Source organism: Mustela putorius, unplaced genomic scaffold (genome assembly GCF_011764305.1).
Source record: "Mustela putorius furo isolate JIRA1106 unplaced genomic scaffold, ASM1176430v1.1 tig00003983_pilon_pilon_pilon, whole genome shotgun sequence".
NCBI lineage: Eukaryota > Metazoa > Chordata > Mammalia > Carnivora > Mustelidae > Mustela > Mustela putorius.
The window spans coordinates 2,893,213-2,911,659 of NW_025422123.1; the positions used below are offsets into that span (position 1 = coordinate 2,893,213).

Consider the following 18,447-nt stretch of genomic DNA (forward strand, 5'->3'; position numbering starts at 1 on the left):
GGGAAAATAGCAAGTTAGTCTTCTTGATGTCAAAATTTAGTACCTTATCATCAGCCAGGAGCACATGAAGCCCAGAGACAATGTTCACTTGTCTTCTGCACTCTCTCTGCTCCAGATCATTTTTCATCATCTACAAAGGGGCTATCAATCTACAGTCAGCTATTTACACTGTAATGCTCTGCAAATAGGGTTAAGGAAAACTTTAGAGCCACTACTAACATACTACTTTTTAATCCCTTCTATCTAGTCAGTCGCCAGTCCTTTGATTGTACTAAATGATGTTCACGCCTCTTCGGAATGATGCTTAGCCTTCTTTCTCCCGCTCCTTTCTCTAGCTTCCATGTAGTCTCAGCGCTTCTCAGTGGGACATCTGGATGAGAGAAACAGCTTCCAAATTAGCAATTGGGCTAGTTCCACTTCTGTCTGGTCTACTTCCTTTTCCAGCTGCGGCTGGCAGTTTCTCAAACATCGCTTCCCCCATACTGCTTTTTAGTCAAAAATCTTCTGTGAGTTTCCATTTCCTATCATCTCAACCCTTCATCATTACATCAGAATTTAGTAAAGGTATTGGCGGAGGTTATTTGTTTTGTTTTGTTTTTGTTTTACTGTCTTTGTATTTTAATTTTCATCGTTTTCAACTTGCATTTTCCAGTGTGTCTCCACAAAACAGATGCTGAATACATATTTAATTACTATACAATGGAAATTTTGTTCTTAATTTTCAAGACTTCTGTCCAAACATTTCTTTAAAGCTGTTTTGTTCTTTCCTTCAGTCCAAGCCTTTATTCATTTCACTCCCTTTTGTACTCTAACGATTTTACTACAGCAAATAATAGAACATTTATGGCTATTTCTCATGATTTGTTACTGTTGCAAAATTTTTCTGCTCAATTAATTAGCTCATAAACTACATGCTACTAAGCACGCTACTGAGCAAAGGGCAGCAACACTCCGGCAAGTCCACAATTCATTGTTTATTGCTTGCTGAAAACAATTCCACAGTTTGTCTTCACGAAATTACATCATGATGTATAATGGGTATTTAGGGCTTACAAATCCTTTAAAAATGTATCCAGAGATCACAGTATAACCCAGTCCCTGACACAAATAATCTAAGGCCTGTCGTGCAAGTATAGGAAAAGGCTGTGAAGTTAATGGAGGTTTGCCGTTATAGGCCATGATCTTACAACAGACTTCTCAGCTAAGACACATAGTAAAGAGAAAGAAATAGAGCTAGAGAGATGGTGTATCAAATTCTATTAACTCATATGGAATGAATTCCTCACTTCTAAATTTCCCTTTGTATTCAAATGATCCCTGAACACTCCTTCACTCTTAGTTTCTAAGCCAAGTATTTGATGAAAGACTGCTTCCAAATCTGAAGAAGTTCAAATAGTCTATCTGCCACAATTTCCTTATATTTATATGCATGGATATGATTTGTAAATATTCTTGAATTCTGATGTTTTGACCAACCAGCTGTAGTCTTAAATTTAATAGCCAAAGGAGCTTTGCCAGCAAATCCCAAGCATTCTTCAGAAACAGTAACAGCTCTGAGAGAGATCAAGGCTTTAAAAATATTTTCATACTTTATTTCTTTCATTTCTTCTTATCTCTCTTAAGTAAAGAGAGAAAGCATTTATAATCTCCATTCAGTTACATAGAATTGACATATCGCTATGTAACAGAAATCATCACTCTAATGCCCAGGATTGAAAGTCAAGCAACTTTGGTCTAGAATGAACTTAATTAAGTCTTGACCCTGTAAACATTTCCATAGGAGGTAGAACATACACATTTGACTTTTGGTCAAATAAGGGATAGTAAACAGTGATTCTGAGACCCTAATAAATTAAATTTATTTTAAGGCATTAAATATTTTCCCTTTATAGACCAAAGATGAAGGAGCACATAGATTTTCAATAAATTAGGAAGCAAAATATTAAATCTTCATAGCTGAAATGTTTGCATCTTCAAAGCCCCACTAGTTCCAATGATAATGTTTGAAACTATAATTAATAATGAGATCACATTTTAAACCATTTGTGTGCAAGGCAAAGTCTGCAAATATCTCTACTCATTAAGGAGTTCTCCATAGTTTTGTATCAGTGACTTGAAAAACAATGTCCTGTCACTGTATACTCCATTTTCTTTACTATGATGGCAATCTGAGTGAGTAATATTTGAGCAGTAGAGACTTTTGGTTTCATTCCCCACCCAACATTATTGATTTAAGTGCCTCCGGCTGCTGTTCCCATGAACACAGTATTGATGGGTGGTAAAGAGGACACCATTTCTCTACCATTCGTTCCATGGGAATCCAGGGTCTCTTGAGCTGGATACTGATTGGAAGTTCCATACATACACTGAGATGAGGAGGAAGGAATTGGTGTTTGCAAGCTGGATGCTGTAAAGGAAAATATAATCAGTGATTGAATATTGACTACAAAAAAAATTTGATATTTTTTCTTTGCAAGTGCCACTCACTCTAAGCCTCTTTATTTATTTTTGTATTTAGCACAATAGCTATGCTATTTTCCCAGAAATTGTTTTTTCTTCTGCATAGTTCACAAAGGAAACTCAATTTCAAACTTAAGTTAAGAGACAACCTTATCACCCAAATAGATCCCAAATCTACCTCCTCTTTCCATACACACTTCTATTGTTCCAACTACCATCTTCACCGCTTTCTCACACCATACACAAAAATAAACTCAAAATTGATGAAAGACCTAATGTGAGAAAGGAATCCATCAAAATCCCAGAGAACAGAGGCAGCAACCTCTGTGACCTTGGAAGCAGTAACTTATTGCTAGACATATCTCCAAAGACAAGGGAAACAAAAGCAAAAACGAACTATTGGGACTTTATCAAGATGAAAAACTTTCAACAGCAAAGGAAACAGTCCACAAAACTAAAAGACAATCTATAGAATGGGAGAAGATATTTGTAAATGTCTTATCAGATGAAGGGCTAATATCCAAAATCTATAATAATTTATCAAACTCAACACCCAGATAATCCAGTCAAGAAAAGGGCAGAAAGGGGCACCTGGGTGGCTCAGTGGGTTAAAACCTCTGCCTTCAGATCAGGCCATGGTCTCAGGGTCCTGGGATTGAGCCCCAAATCAGGCTCTCTGCTCAGCAGGGAGCCTGCTTCCTCCTTCTTTCTCTGCCTACCTCTCTGCCTACTTCTGATCTCTTTCTCTCTGTCAAATAAATAAATAAAATATTAAAAAAAAAAAAGAAATGGGCAGAAGACATGAACAGACATTCCTCCAAAAAAGACATGCAAATGGCCAACAGACACATGAAACAATGCTTAACATCGCTTGGCATCAGGGAAATACAAATCAAAACCACAATGAGATACCACTTCACACCAGTCAGAATTAACTGCTAAAATTAACAACTTGGGAAAAAACAGATGTTGACAAGGATGTGGAGAAAGAGGATCTTTCTTACACTGTTGGTGGGAATGCAAGCTTGTACAGCCACTTTGGAAAACAGAAAGGAAGCTCCTCAAAAAGTTAAAAATAGGGCTACCCTATGAGCCAGCAATTGCACTATTAGGTATTTATCCAAAGGATAAAAACATAGTGATTTGAAGTGGCACCTGCACCCCAATGTTAATAGCAGCATTGTCCACAATAACCAAAATATGGAAAGAGCCCAGATGTCCATTGACAGATGAATGGATAAAGAATATGTGGTCTACCAATGACCCAGCAATTGCACTACTGAGTATTCATCCTAAAGATACAAACGTAGTGATCTAAAGGGGCACGTGCACCCGAATGTTTATAGCAGCAATGTCCACGATAGCCAAACTATGGAAAGAATCTAGATATCTATCAACAGATGAATGGATAAAGAAGATGTGGTATATACACAATGGAATACTATGCAGGCATCAAAAGAAATGAAATCTTGCCATTTGCGACAACATGGATGGAACTAGAGCGTATCATGCTTAGCGAAATAAGTCAAGCGGAGAAAGACAACTATCATATGATCTCCCTGATATGAGGAAGTGGTGATGCAACATGGGGGCTTAAGTGGGTAGGAGAAGAATCAATGAAACAAGATGGGATTGGGAGGGAGACAAACCATAAGTGACTCTTAATCTCACAAAACAAACTGAGGGTTGCTGCGGGGAGGGGGGTTGGGAGAAGGGGGGTGGGGTTATGGACATTGGGGAGGGTATGTGCTTTGGTGAGTGCTGTGAAGTGTGTAAACCTGGCGATTCACAGACCTGTACCCCTGGGGATAAAAATATATGTTTATAAAAAATAAAAAATTAAAAAAAAAAAGAAATGAAATCTTGCCATTTGCAACGACGTGGATGGAACTAGAAGGTGTTACGCTTAGCAAAATAAGGCAATCGGAGAAAGACAACTATCATATGATCTCCCTGATATGAGGAAGTGGAGAAGCAACGTGAGGGGTTTGGGGAGTAGAAAAGGAATAAATGAATGAAAAGATGGGATTGGGAGGGAGACAAACCATAAGAGACTCTCAATCTCACAAAACAAACTGGGGGTTGCTGGGGTGAGGGGACTAGGGAGAAGGTGGTGGGGTTATGGACATTGGGGATGGTATGTGCTACCAGGAGTACTGTAAAGTGTGTAAACCTGGAGATTCACAGACCTGTACCCCTGGGGCTAATAATAAATTATATGTTTATAAAAATATTTTTTTAAATTGTATAAAAAAAGAATATGTGGTATATACATATATATACCAGAATTTTACTCAACCATCAAAAATAATGAAATCTTGCCATTTGCAACAATGTGGTTGGAACTAGAGGGTATTAGGCTAAGCAAAATAAGTCAGTCAGAGAAAGACAAATATCATATGATTTCACTCCTTTTTGGAATTTAAGAAACAAAATAGATGAACATAGGGGAAAGGAAGGAAAAATAAAACAAGACTAAATCAGAAAGGGAGCTAAACCATTAAGAGACTCTTAACAATAGGAAACAAACTGGGTTTTGTTGGAGGGGAGGTAGGGATGATGGGGTAACTTGGTGGTGGGCATTATGTGATGTAATGAGCATTGGGTGTTACATGTAACTGATGAATCACTTAAGCCTCCCTCTGAAACTAATAATACACAATATGTTAATTAATTTATTTTAAATTTAAAAAAATTTGAAAACAAAAACAAAAAAACCACCGTCTTCTTCTACCTGAACCAACATATCAGCCTTTTCATTGGTCTCATGACCCTCACCTTTGCCACACCCTCTCATTGTGCAGGGAGCAGCCGGGATGATGTTACTGAAGTGTAGAGTAGACTGTCACTCCTCTCAAATGCTACGATGATGACTTCCCATTACCCTTAGAACAGAATCCAAGCTCCCTGCCCTGGTTCACAATACCTTCTATGAACACTGATTTATTTTACTCTACTGTTTTCATTCACTATGCTCAAAACACAGTGGCCTTCTTTCTGTCCACTGAATTTTCCTTGTTCTCCTTTCGGAGACTATGCACTTATTATTTCTTCTGCCTAGAACTCCACCATCAGGTCTTCATGTCAATGCTTCCTCATGACTCAGCTTTCAACTCCAATGTCTCTGCTTCAGGATTCTTTTCCCAACTATGTTACCAAAAGCAGTTTCTCCATAACTATTTGCCATTTTACCCTACTTAACTGACTTCAGAGTATCCATCATTATCTTTTTAATGCATTTGTCTATGCATCTACTGTCTTATATCTCCTTACTAGAATGTAAACTTCTTATAGATAGAACTCCATCCCAATCACCGTTATAAACTCATGTCTATAATGAAGTTTGGTACATAGTAGTAGATTCTCAAGAATTTGACCAACTTGCTCGCCGACACTACATTTCTTTCATGTATGGTTGCTGGTTTCTCGTTGCTGTTTATCTCGTTTTTCTAACTACCTGTTCTGTCCCTGAAAACCAGTCATTATAACTAAGGAAACAGTGGGTCCTAACTTCCCTTGCACTCCTTACCTCTTACTCTAGTCTCTCTTTTCACTCAGAAGCCCTCTTTGCTATTTACCTATAAGCCATCTCTGACAACTAAAGCTTAGAATCCATCCTACACCCAAGCTATGTTCCAGCAAAGCTTCCACTATCTCTACGAGTAAACAGAACTAATAGTAACAATAGCAACACGTACATTTTAGTCTGATGGTGAGGAAACTTCCTGAAGTGGAATTTTCTGCTTCATTAGAGTAACCTAGAAGCAATGACCATCTGCAGATAGCATGAGATGAGCTGCTAAACTCTGCTCAGGGAGCATCTGTGATGGTCACGGAAAAGGAAGAAGTGCTTCCTATTGAGTTATTGGAAAAGCACACTGAGAGGGGAGAGATGGAATTTATCTCATCTTCCCTTATGCTTCAGTTGGGTGTCAATGCTCTTGACTTATGCTAGCTTGAAATCTATTCCACTGGAAGATTTCAACCATTGCATATAAGCATTAACACTCTGCCTTGATACTTACATGCAACTATACTTGTGCTATGGGAAACTAAATCTATCCATATATATATATATATATATATATATATATATATATATATATCCACATATATTTTTATCCCTTTTTTCCCAATGCACTGATGTATGGAGTTGCTACTCTGTGGCAGACACTTGGTGGCTGCTGCTGACGCATCTAGTATGTCACAGAGATTTCACAGGGAGAGCAACCTGGTTGCAAGAAGATGCTAGAGGACTTCATGGCAAACACACAGTTTTGCTCATTTTTACTTAAACTGTATGTATCAGAACAATAAAAATAACAACATTTTCTACAGAGCTGTCTAATCCCATTTTACATATAATTGAGAAAACAACAGTAACGTTTATCACAAATCACCACTGTTTTCAACCTGGAGTGGCTTTGGGGGTACTGCTGGGGATTATGGGGTCCAAAGACACCTCTTGGCACTGCCCTTGGGTCCAACAGTGAACAAGAGAGAGTGAGAAAAAGACATCATTCCTGCCCTTGTAAAACTTAAAGTCTTTCCAACTGCATCTGATGGATTTGATTTATTTTTTGCAAACATAAGAGGTGTCAGCTTTTGAAAGAATAACAGATTTAGCACTAGATTGTGCAGTGACATATATACTGGGAACTGGGAAGACTGTTACTAATACAAAAATAAGACTTCAGATCCAAAGTGATAGGTCACCTCTAGGAACAGGAGGGCCCGGTTCACCTCAACAGTCACCCTCCAAAGTAAAACTACATACCTGAGGTTCACAGCTTTTTAAAAATGTTTTCAGGAACTACTAAAATAATTTACCTACTACTGGAGTTCGACAGGCAACTGAAGGTGATGTGTCTGCATAAAACGAGCTGGTCTGCTTTCTACTACTGTCATCTAAAAGGTTAAGTGGATCGTGGATGTCACTGTAGGGAGGCAGTGAGCGAACACTGCTGATGACGGACACGTGCTGATTCACCATCGATCCAAGTCTATGAGGCTCTGGGTAGTTTACGTTGCTTCCATAGTATCCTATAACAGAAAATGTCGAGCATGTACTCTTCACTTACTACAGAGAATATTCCAGGAAGGAAAAAAAGGGACAAGGTAATAGAGTAGAACCCTAAAGATCCATGGTATTACATTCACATCTCCATTTACTATAGAGTTGGATCCATGCTTGTATATGGATATGGTTCACTATGCTGGTTTTTTCTTTTTAAAAATACAAAGGAGTGGGACGCCTGGGTGGCTCAGTTGGTTGAGCAGCTGCCTTCGGCTCAGGTCATGATCCCAGCGTCCTGGGATCGAGTCCCACATCGGGCTCCTTGCTCCGCAGGGAGCCTGCTTCTCCCTCTGCCTCTGCCTGCCATTCTGTCTGCCTGTGCTCGCTCTCCCCCCCCCCCCGATAAATAAATAAAATCTTTAAAAAAAATACAAAGGAGTTATCCTATTGTTAATTTTCAGATATATGACTACACCTCTTTCATATATTTTCCTCTTCTAAATTAACAGGATCTTCCTATAAACAAAGAAAGCACGACTAACTTCTCATAAAGACTACACTACTTGTCAAATACCAATTTTATCCACAGATTTAGGTTTCTGGAAGAAGGACTGGCCTACACTTAAGAGAGAGGACACTGAGCCTTCTTTGGGGGCTGAGGAAGTCTACAGATCTTTCCAATTCCCTAAACTTTAAGTGTTTTATCAGATTAACAGGGACATTGTTTGGGTCCTTACGTTGTAAGATCTGCTGCTAATTCTCCAGAAGAAACATTATTCACTAGAAATATTTTCAATGGACAAAACATTCTTCTCTTGGACTTATTAAGGGAGATCTCAAACAGTTTGACATAGTTATTTTTCATCATTTGTGGCATTTAGAACAGCAACTTTAAGAAACCACAGGAATTAGGGACATATTTATATGTGGAAGAAATGAGCTCCATATATATAAGATTCCATGAGCTTTAGAAACTTCACATGGGGTGACATGCTGCTCAGCAGACGTGGAGCTCACTGTCTGATTTTTGCCTTCTTGCCATCTCAAAACCCAGAAAGATTCTTTAAAAATTTCAATACCGTTAGGTGAACTAGGAGGCAATGTTGTTCCTTGACAGCTGGCAGTCCCTGTGTTGCTCAGGAAATTGAAGCTTCCTGTGTTTAAAAACTGCATACTGTGTGTATCTTGGCTGTGTGAGGATGGTCCATAGCTGGAAGGTGGTCGAGAATTATATGGAGACCCAGCACAGCTGCCACTGAAGAAGTCTCTAGAAAGCTGCTGTTCACTCCAGGCCATGCATCGACCATGCTCAGGACGATGAGGGTACAGTCCTGATGGAGGGTGAGGCTGTGCCCTAAACACAGTCTGATAGTTAGAGTTGGTCCCATAAAAGTCATGGTTGGCTTGAGGGTGGGTAGAATAAATGGACTCTGGGAATGTTGAGCAGTGTGATGGGGCTGACAGGACGGGGCCCACACTTGGAGGTCTTCCCGCCATTGGCCCCTGGTTAATGACGCTTCCTCGGCTTGCCATGGCTGGAGAAATGGGTGGTGTCATCAGATGACCAGTACTCTGGGAAAGCTCCATTTGACCTGGAAACAAATTCACAGAGCATTCACCAGTGGCATATTAAAATAAATGGGCACACATCTTTAAAAACTATCTAAAAGATGTATTAATATATTTTTTTTTCTAATTTGGTTCATTCCCACTCTCTAAAAATAACAGAACTGGGGAACACTAAAACCTGGGTTTAAAAGATACCATCATAAACAATGAATTTTGGAACACTGAAAAAAAAATAAAATGAAAGATGCCATCACAATAAATAAATAAATAAATAACACCATTGCAATATATGTATATTTCACAACATGAAGACATTTAGTATTAGTAACTGTGGAAAAAAGTCCAGGATGTCTTCGTGCTTCCATGGGTACGAAGATAGTTACAGCTCAAGCTTGGGAAGGTCAAGGGATCTTCACATTTCTTCATAATTAAAAACCAAGCTGAATGCTAAGTGGTTGATTCTTAGGGTAAAAGGAAAAGGCAGTAATGTCAAAACAACCACAGCTTCAAAGCAGCGGATTCAAAACATCATGCAAACACTACTGACGAACAATGAGTTATGAATGCCACCTACTCCCTGAGAGTCTGATTTTCCACTGGTGGGATTGTGCCCCTGAGCTAAAAGGCCCTTCCAGGTTTAAAATTCTGTGTGTCCAATGAAGTTATACCTATGAATTTCAGAAAAGACATAAGGCAAGAAACAGACTTAAAATAGTATCTAGTAATGAGTTCAAGCCAAGCCACTAAGCATTCAGATGTACACAAAGGGAGCTCTAGACCAAAGAGGAAAATTATTGTAATGGTTATCCTAAAATGACCATATCTACTTTTTAGTGAAGGAGACATAAACTCAAAAATAAATAGGAAGACCATTTTTTTGACTTTCAAAGCATCTTCAAGATTTTATATATAACAAATCTAATTTTTTCTTCTACTAAATGAAAATAACTAATTATTTGTATTTCCAGCATAGCTAAGTGAGCACATCACAGTGTGGTATCTATGTTCATAATGGTATTGATAAAAGTGTGAATGACAAATGCTGAAAAAGTCACAAAAATATAAAGCTTTAAGAAAAGTTAAGACAAGCCTTTTTTAATTCTTGGAATGGCTGGATGTTACCAAGTTTGAAGAAAACAAAGGAACAGCCTCATGAGAGATGGCATGCAGCTTGAGTGTCCCATAGTGTACCTGGGAGTGGCATGGTGTCTGTAGTCCCAGCAGGGAATGGGGGCAGAGCAGAGGGTAAGCCTCCAGGATGGCTGGACGACAGAGGAAGATAGGCTGTTTCCACATGGCTTTCATTCTTCACGGTGTCACTGGAAACAGTGCTCCCTTTATTCCGGTTGGCCAGAAAGCATGAACTTGGAGAAGCGGTGAAGGCAGCTTTACTTGCATCTGGAAAGATTTTTTTTTTTAATGGAAAATCTAACATCATTCCCATATTCCTAATAAAGAGCCCAAAGAAAGGGAACTGAAAAGGTTTTAGGGTTATGTCATAAATCTGGAAACTCCAGAGGATATCTTCCATGGGAACCAAGGCTGGCAGGTCTTGGGTTGTGGCAGTGGTGCTGGGGTTTTGTGGTCATTATAATCTGTACCTTTGTGAGTGTGAGGTGTGTTCTGAGGGGGCACTAAGGAATCCACTTTGGGAGTGGACAGTCTTCAAAGTGCAAGTCATCACATCCCAAATAGGCATGTTCTCTTCCTTCTCCAAATTCCTATAGAACTTATATCTATGCCATTTATAAGGTGGTATACCACAGGTGTTGTCTCGAATTATGGTTATTTTTTATTATAATCACCTCACCACCTTCATTTAAATTCTCACAAGAACATCCATTTTCTATCCTCCAGAACTTCCAGTAAAATCCCTTGACTACTCTATGTGTAAATAGCGGAGAGAAAAAAAAATAGTGTTTCAATAAGTGTTACCATCCTGTGTTAGTTGTGACATGGTTGGGAAAAGAAACCTCTGAGCTGTTTACACATGTACTTACAAACTCTTGAATTTAGGCTCAAAGAAAGAAACATGCAAAGCAAGACATACTTTTAAATTACCTGAATTCTTCATATACTTGTCCAGTAAATTCTGTAACTCCTGCTCTTTGTCATTATTGAACTGGGTCTCCATGGCAAGGAGAATGTATTCATCCAGAAGCATTCGGATCAAATGGAAAGAACCTTGTTTGTGGATGGGAATGGGGAGAGGGCAATGTCAGATGAAAGGAAGGAGAGAAGGAGAAGGAGAGAGAGAGAGAGAGAGGTCGAGTTATCTTTGTGACCATCTCACAACACTTTACAAGGAGCAACTGAAATCAACAAATACTTGTTGGACTTTAAATGACCTGCTAAGACCAACATGCTTAACCTGAGTCTCTAATCTTTCTGTGTACTGCCTGCCCAGCTTACTGTGTGTACTGTCCTGCCAGCTCTTTGGCCACTAATTACATCAAAGGAAAATACGGATGAAAGTGAGACATGCTTTATGCTTTAAGAGGGCACACACTGGAGCGTGATAAGCTTTAGCCTGGGGAGAATGAGCTCTACTCTGCTCTATTTCTGTTTACTTTGTACTAAATAATTAGACAATGACCACTAGGGTTTGAAAAAATGTATCAAGTAAGATGTCTTTCTAGCCTGAAACAAAGTTCTCCTTGGTTTGGACAAAAGCAAAAGAGTCATTTTCATTTGGAAGTTGTCCTGGAAAACCTTAAACTTCTTTGAACTATTCCACAGGCTTCCCAGCAAAAGGCTGGTTTCATCATAACGTCAGGCTTCAATATATATTTTCAGAAACCTTACATTTAAGCAAGAGATTTCAAATAAAAGGCTCAAGACATTTTGTTCATCCCTCAGTGCAAGTTCACTGATTTTATCTAATTCCACTGAGAGTTAAACAAAAACCATCTAGTTAACTATAACCTATTTATAATATGAAGATTTCTCAAAAAGCAACTACTAAATGCAGAAGTGCTGTCCACGAGCTAGCATTATGGCTGCAAAATTCAGAGTCCCAGAAATTTTAGGAAAACGAAGGTTTTCAATTTTTGAAAAAGCTAACTTGACTCAATTTGTTTCATAAGTCAAGTTGATCAGGAAAGATCTTTCAGAGAAATATGAGAGCATGTCTTCTCAGCTGCTCTTTGATTCCTGGAGTGCACCTATGGGGTTCCTGGAAAAGATGAAAAATTTGCCATACTGCAATGAGTAGTGTCTTTGTAAAATGATGTACTAATGATTGTTTACTTGCTTGTTTAACAAAAAAAGGTACTGATGGAATGTAATAATAATAGCTGCTATTCATTAAGTGTTCAACAGGTACTAGACTCTGCTTTTTTCATGAATATCATCTCACTAAAATGCCCATACAGCCCAATAAAAGGAATATTCATCCTCCCTTTTTTTAAGGGCTTCAAGTTCTTATCTAAAATCTAGTTAGTTAGGATACAGTGTAATATTGGTTTTCAGAGTAGAATTCAGTGATTCATCACTTACATATAACACCTAATATTCAACACAACTAGTGCCCTCCATAGTACCCATCCCCCGTACAGCCCATCCTCACCCACCTCACTCCCCCCAGCAACCCTCAGTTGCTTTATAGTTAAGAACACTCCATAGTTAAGAGTCTCTTATGGTTTGCTTGCCTCTCTCTCTTTGTTTTTCTTCTTTCCCCTATGTTCACCTGCTTTAGTTCTTAAATTCCACATATGAGTGAAATCATGATATTTTTCTTTCACTGACATTTCACTTAGCATAATACACTCTAACTCCATCCACATTGTAGCAAATGGCAAAATTTCATTCTCTTTTATAGCTGAGCAATATTCCATTGTATACAGACCACGTCTTCTCTATCCATGCATCAGTCAATAGACATTCAGCCTCTTTCCATAGTTTGGCTCTTGTTGGTAATTCTGCTATAAATATTCATCCCCTTTACAGTGAGCAGAGGCAGCTTGGGTTAAAACCAAGCCAGAGAGAAGCAGTATTTTGTTAGGATTTAACTGCCTGTGGTCTGACTCCACAAGCCAGTGTCGTTACTACCATTGTCTATTGGCTCGATAATCAGATCTGAGAAGTGACAGTGCCCCATGTTTAAAAACCAACAGGAACTGTGACTGGAGAGTGAACAATGTGTTCAGGGAGGAAGAGCCTTATAAAGTACATGAGATACCAAAACTGGATGCATTGTTCAAGGTGAGGTTATGCATTACTCGAGCACCAAAAAAGCTCCACTTAAGCAGGAAGTCTTGAGCCCTCTTCTTTAAAGATCTTCCATTTTGTTTGCTGGTCTACAAGTAAAGGAACAAAACGAAACTGTAAAATCTGCCATCTCGTTACTATATGCATCCTACATAAAATCAAGAGGTTGAGAAGCTGTCTGACAAATGGACAGATGGCATGACGTGCAATTTATTTTATCAGATATAGTGACCTGTCCAGGGATTTTAATGTCTGTCTGTCTTTGTTGTCATTTTTAAGGCTAATAGATCTTTATTCTGTATGGTTTTGTTACCTAACAGAACTGGACAACAAAATAAAATAATTCACAAATTATTTTTGTGAATAAAAAATATTTTGTCTCATTTTTCTTTGACAGAACTTCAAAAAAGAACAGAAGGTGAAGTGTCAAAGAAGGGTTATATATTTCTGTGAATGATTAACTCTAACTTCTCTGCTCCTGAATGATAATCTGTTTTCTTCCAGGAGAGAAAAAAAAAAAAAAACGTCCCTACTCTACAACTAGTTTCCTTGATAGGGCATGGCTAACACCAACTAGTGATGGATCTATTTGCTCTTACTGCCTTGCTTCATGATGGATGACTTGCACATTCTCAGAAAGAGTTGAAAAAACATAGAAAACACAAAATACTGTGCTCCCAGAATTTAAAAATAGAAACACTTAAAACCACACTTTCTGTCAGCATTTATGAAAATTTACTTTTACAAAAAGGGCCAAGTCTTCTCAATTTTTGTCTTTCACTATTGATGTTACTCCACTGTTAATTTTATGGACTGACAAGGAAGGCATAGTGCCTTGTAGTCCTTTGTCAAGAAATGGTAAATAGAACTGAATCTGCCTGACACTATCAAATCTGACCTGTTTTTAATTTTGATATTTGAGCACATTATTTACAAGTCTTCAAATGCTATTCAAAGCATTTTTACACACAATCACCCCTCCCCCATCATGCAAGAAATTATAGCCAGTTTAGCATTTACTATTAAAAATTCTATTTGGTGAATCTGTCATTGAAATATACCTTAATAACTCTCTGCTCTACCACAGTATCCAACCATTCAATAAAAGCCTCCACAGTGGCATTCTTCTTAAGAAGATCTTTCAGTTCTTGGAACACTGTGATAGAGTCATCTACCATATTAAAAAAAAACAGCAACAACAACACAATATTATTCTATTTTGAACCCAAGAGAAAACCTGAAGCTAGAAATCATTAAGAATTCTATAGCATAAAAGGAAAAGACAGATGAAATTAAATATGTTATAAATAAAATTAAATAAATTAAATAAATAATTAAAAGAATTATTTCATATCCTGAGAGTAAGTAACAAAAACATCCTTAGTTATTTACTCTTCAAAATTTGAATAATAATTTTAGGTCTCTTGGTACAAATTGGAATAAAATCTTGTGTATTATATAAGTATGTTATATACTAAGGAAGAGTAAATTGTCATTTATAGCTGATTATTGATTCTGAATCCGAAGATTTCATTAAATGCAACAGATTCATTGAAAACTGATGAATGAGCTAAGCCAAACTAGTTGATCTCCTGCTTTCTGACCTATCCTTTACCTTTAGGGAAAATTAAATTTTTCACTGCAAAACTGAGCTGCTTACATGAAGAATCTTTTATCTTTTAAAAGTTAAAGGGGCCATTTAGGACTATCATTTATTAAAGAGTTTGAAGCTTACTGAATCCCCAAGGATAATATAATTTTTGCTAGGAAACAGAAAGCAAAGCTGAAGTTGGACCACCCCAGAGAGCAGCCAATCATTTGTGCAACAGCCTATCGGAGGCTGCACATGTCTTTTCAGAGAAAGAGAGCGGGGAAGGAGTGGTTTGCTATAGCTGAGAGACAGAGCCTAGTTGTCCAGTCACACATATTGCCTTTGTAAATTTTGTCGGATTGTCCAAAACTGGGCAGGGAATTTCTGCTTTGAAAAACAGTATTATGTTGAAATATCATTTTGATATGCATCATATATTATATGAGGCTAAGAGTGTAAAACACAGGGAAGTGTATATGCATGTAATGTAAAACTGAAAGAAAACCGGGATGCCTGGGTTGCTCAGTGGGCTAAGCATCTGCCTTTGGCTCAAGTCATGATCCCAGAGTTCTGGGATCAAGTCCCGCATCAGTGTCCCTGCTCAGTGTGGAGTCTGCTTCTCCCTCTGCCTGCCGCTCTCCCTGCTTGTGCTTATTCTCTGTCTCTGAAAAATAAATAAATGAAATCTTAAAAAAATGTAAACAAACAAAAAAAACTGGAAGAAAACACACAACACTCAAAAACATTTCCACTATTTCCAGGTTATTTTTAGGCAATGAGATTATGAGTGGCTTTTATTTTCCTCTGAATATTTTCTACATTTTCCAGGTTTTCCACAATCTGTACCTACAATTGTTTTCAAGTAGAGGACAATTTCTTCTAATTAAAAAAGTTTCTAAAAACCAAGTTTTCTCAAACAGTTCTTTTTTGGTCTAAGGGGACTCCCACTCCCACCTCCATCAAAGAGTTATCCAGCCCAATATGTCAATGGAAGCAAGGCTGGGAGACCCAGCTCTAAACAGAGGGAAAACTTACGTTCCGTGTAGATATCAGATTCAGTGTCTGTGCTGCCAGAAATGGTGAGAAGGGCCTGTGATCCAATACTATTCAAATCAACCTTTTCAATATCAGATACCATGGAATTCACGACATGCTGGTCAAAGAGAGCTGGTCTGGCAATCTGCGTGAAGAAAGTATAAAGACACTAAATCATATTATCGATGATTTATCTAAAGGAAAGTTTTGGCTACCGGAGAAATAGTTCCTTGAAAGAAGAGTATCATGAATGTTTTCTTATTTTAAAACTAAAAACAATAGCTGAGACTTGTGATCATCTCTGTTAAAGCTTTGAAAACTATTTTTGAAACTAGAAAATTATTTTTTTAGAAGATTTTATTTATTTGTTTGACAGAGATCACAAGTAGGCAGAGAGGCAGGCAGAGAGAGAGGAGGAAGCAGGCTCCCTGCTGAGCAGAAAGCCCAACGCAGGGCTCCATCCCAGGACCCTGAGATCATGACCTGAGCGAAGGCAGAGGCTTTAATGCACTGAGCCACCCAGGTGCCCCTAGAAAATGAATGTTTTAATCCATGGTCACATAATAAGGATTTCACAGGGTTACATTTCTTATCTGGAACTATCACAACCAGGTCTTTTAAAATTTAGGGGACTAGAAACTTTCACAAAGCAAACAATTATCTGGGGGGAGGGGAAATACATTTTAACAATATACAAACAGTAATTTAAGGATTACTTTCTTCTCCCTATTTAAAAGACCCAAATCAGTTGGTAGCTTAACATGTGTTGTTTGTGGATTTCACAGTATCAAATATCACATGGGTTCAGTCACCACAACCTTAATTTTTATTAGCTGGATTCATGTAGCAAATAACAGTTTTTCATTTTATACTGCATTCAGAAGTTTTGTGTCTTTTTTACTTTTTATTCTGAAATAATATTAAATTTATAAAAAAGCTGCAAAGATAGTGCAAAATATTTCCATATACTCCCTATTCAGCTTCTTCTAATACTATCCTCTTACCTAAGCATTGTTTATTGCCCAAATCAGGAAATTAACATCGCTACAACACTGGTAGTAATTCAAATTTCCATCCATTTTTCCACTAATGTCCTTTTTCTGTTCTAGTATACACTCTGGCATCTCATGTTGCATTTAACTGTTGCCTACTTGATCTCCAATCTCTGAAAATTTCTTACTCTGCTATCAGATAATTCATTTTTTTAAATTTGGTGACTCAAATACCAGCATACCTGAGCAAGATGTAAGAAAGATGTTTGTCGTTTCAGGGAGGATACAAATCTTCGCACAATAGGTATCTTCTTATCAGTTAGAGCTTCTGGCAAGTTTTCCAAGGATGAAACAACCCACTGTTCCCAATTTTTAGCAAAATTCCTTATATCTGCTAATAAGCTACACACACACACACACACAGAGAGAGAGAGAGAGAGAGGAAAAAAAGCCTATGTATTAAATGCTAAATTGTTCAAAATGCATTACATAAATGTAGTTTAATGGAGGTATACTGTTATTCTATGATTTCAAGAATATGACTTTGAACTCGGATAGATTAAGCCTAGGTCTGCCATTATCTCCTTGGTCAAAATAGTCAGTCTCCTCAAGCTCTGATTTCATCTATTAAATAGGAATAAGATTAGTATTTTTGTCACAGGATTGTTAGGAGGATTTTTATAAAATAATTCATGGAAATTTCTCTGGTCTAACCTTGTATGCAGAGGGTAATCAATAAATAATACCTTATTAACATTAGCTCACGGTTCAGTCATTTTCTATAAAATATTTCTGGGGAAATATAAGTATGCATCTTGATTTCAACAGCTTCCTGAGAGACATCACAGAGGGAACATAGTGCCATTTCAGATATTTACTGTTAGTTTCTAGTAACCTATTCTGATAGTCCAAATATAACTGTGAGATACATAATTGAAAATCTACTACAGGACCCTATTTAGAAAATTGCAAATGTTAGTTGTGCATATACACAATATTTGTATATATACACAAAAATTTAAAAAAACAGTAACCATCTACACACTACATCCCAATAAAAGAGATCTAAATTTACATTTGGGATGGCACTTATACTGGTAAGCAGTAACATCATAGAGGAAAAAGAACAGAAGTGGAGTTCGAGAGCTCTCAATTAAAATCGTGGCTCTCCTTCTTACAAATTCATTGATTCTGGGCAAATAAATTAATTCCTTCTGCTGCCAGTTTCCTCATTTGTGAATATGGTATCATAATAGCTTCCAGGGAATAGTCTGACAAGTTGTGTTTTAAAAAAATCCAATTGTTCAATGATAAGGAATAGGTTAAATAAAGTATAGTATTTTTCAGGTGCTAGAAATCTATGCAACCATTTAAAAAGATAATGCTGATCTGTATTTTATATGAAAGATTTTCACATCATACCACACTAATATGTATACCATGGTTTCTTTTTTTCAAAATGTGTCTATTTTTCAGATACTCTTAGAAAAAAGTTTACGAAATAATAACCTAATACATTAAGAATGTGGAGAGATTATGAGAGCTTTTTAAATGTATTTGTGCATGTTTTTCAT

The 18,447-nt window shown here is 37.5% G+C and overlaps 1 protein-coding gene across 1 annotated transcript in view; it reads right to left on the reverse strand.

Annotated features, from left to right (window-relative positions):
- Nucleotides 1-985: 985 nt before the first annotated feature.
- The window catches only part of RFX6 (regulatory factor X6), a 61,116-nt gene continuing 43,654 nt past the window's right edge, over nt 986-18,447 (reverse strand). Inside the window, exons 11-19 of the mRNA XM_004740074.3 lie at nt 17,116-17,275; nt 15,882-16,026; nt 14,317-14,426; nt 13,227-13,344; nt 11,108-11,230; nt 10,238-10,444; nt 8,557-9,069; nt 7,291-7,503; nt 986-2,407 (exon numbers count right to left, since the gene is read on the reverse strand). Coding sequence (XP_004740131.1) covers nt 2,232-2,407; nt 7,291-7,503; nt 8,557-9,069; nt 10,238-10,444; nt 11,108-11,230; nt 13,227-13,344; nt 14,317-14,426; nt 15,882-16,026; nt 17,116-17,275 — 1,765 coding nt within the window. The 3' untranslated portion in view covers nt 986-2,231. The remainder of the gene's footprint in view (nt 2,408-7,290; nt 7,504-8,556; nt 9,070-10,237; nt 10,445-11,107; nt 11,231-13,226; nt 13,345-14,316; nt 14,427-15,881; nt 16,027-17,115; nt 17,276-18,447) is intronic.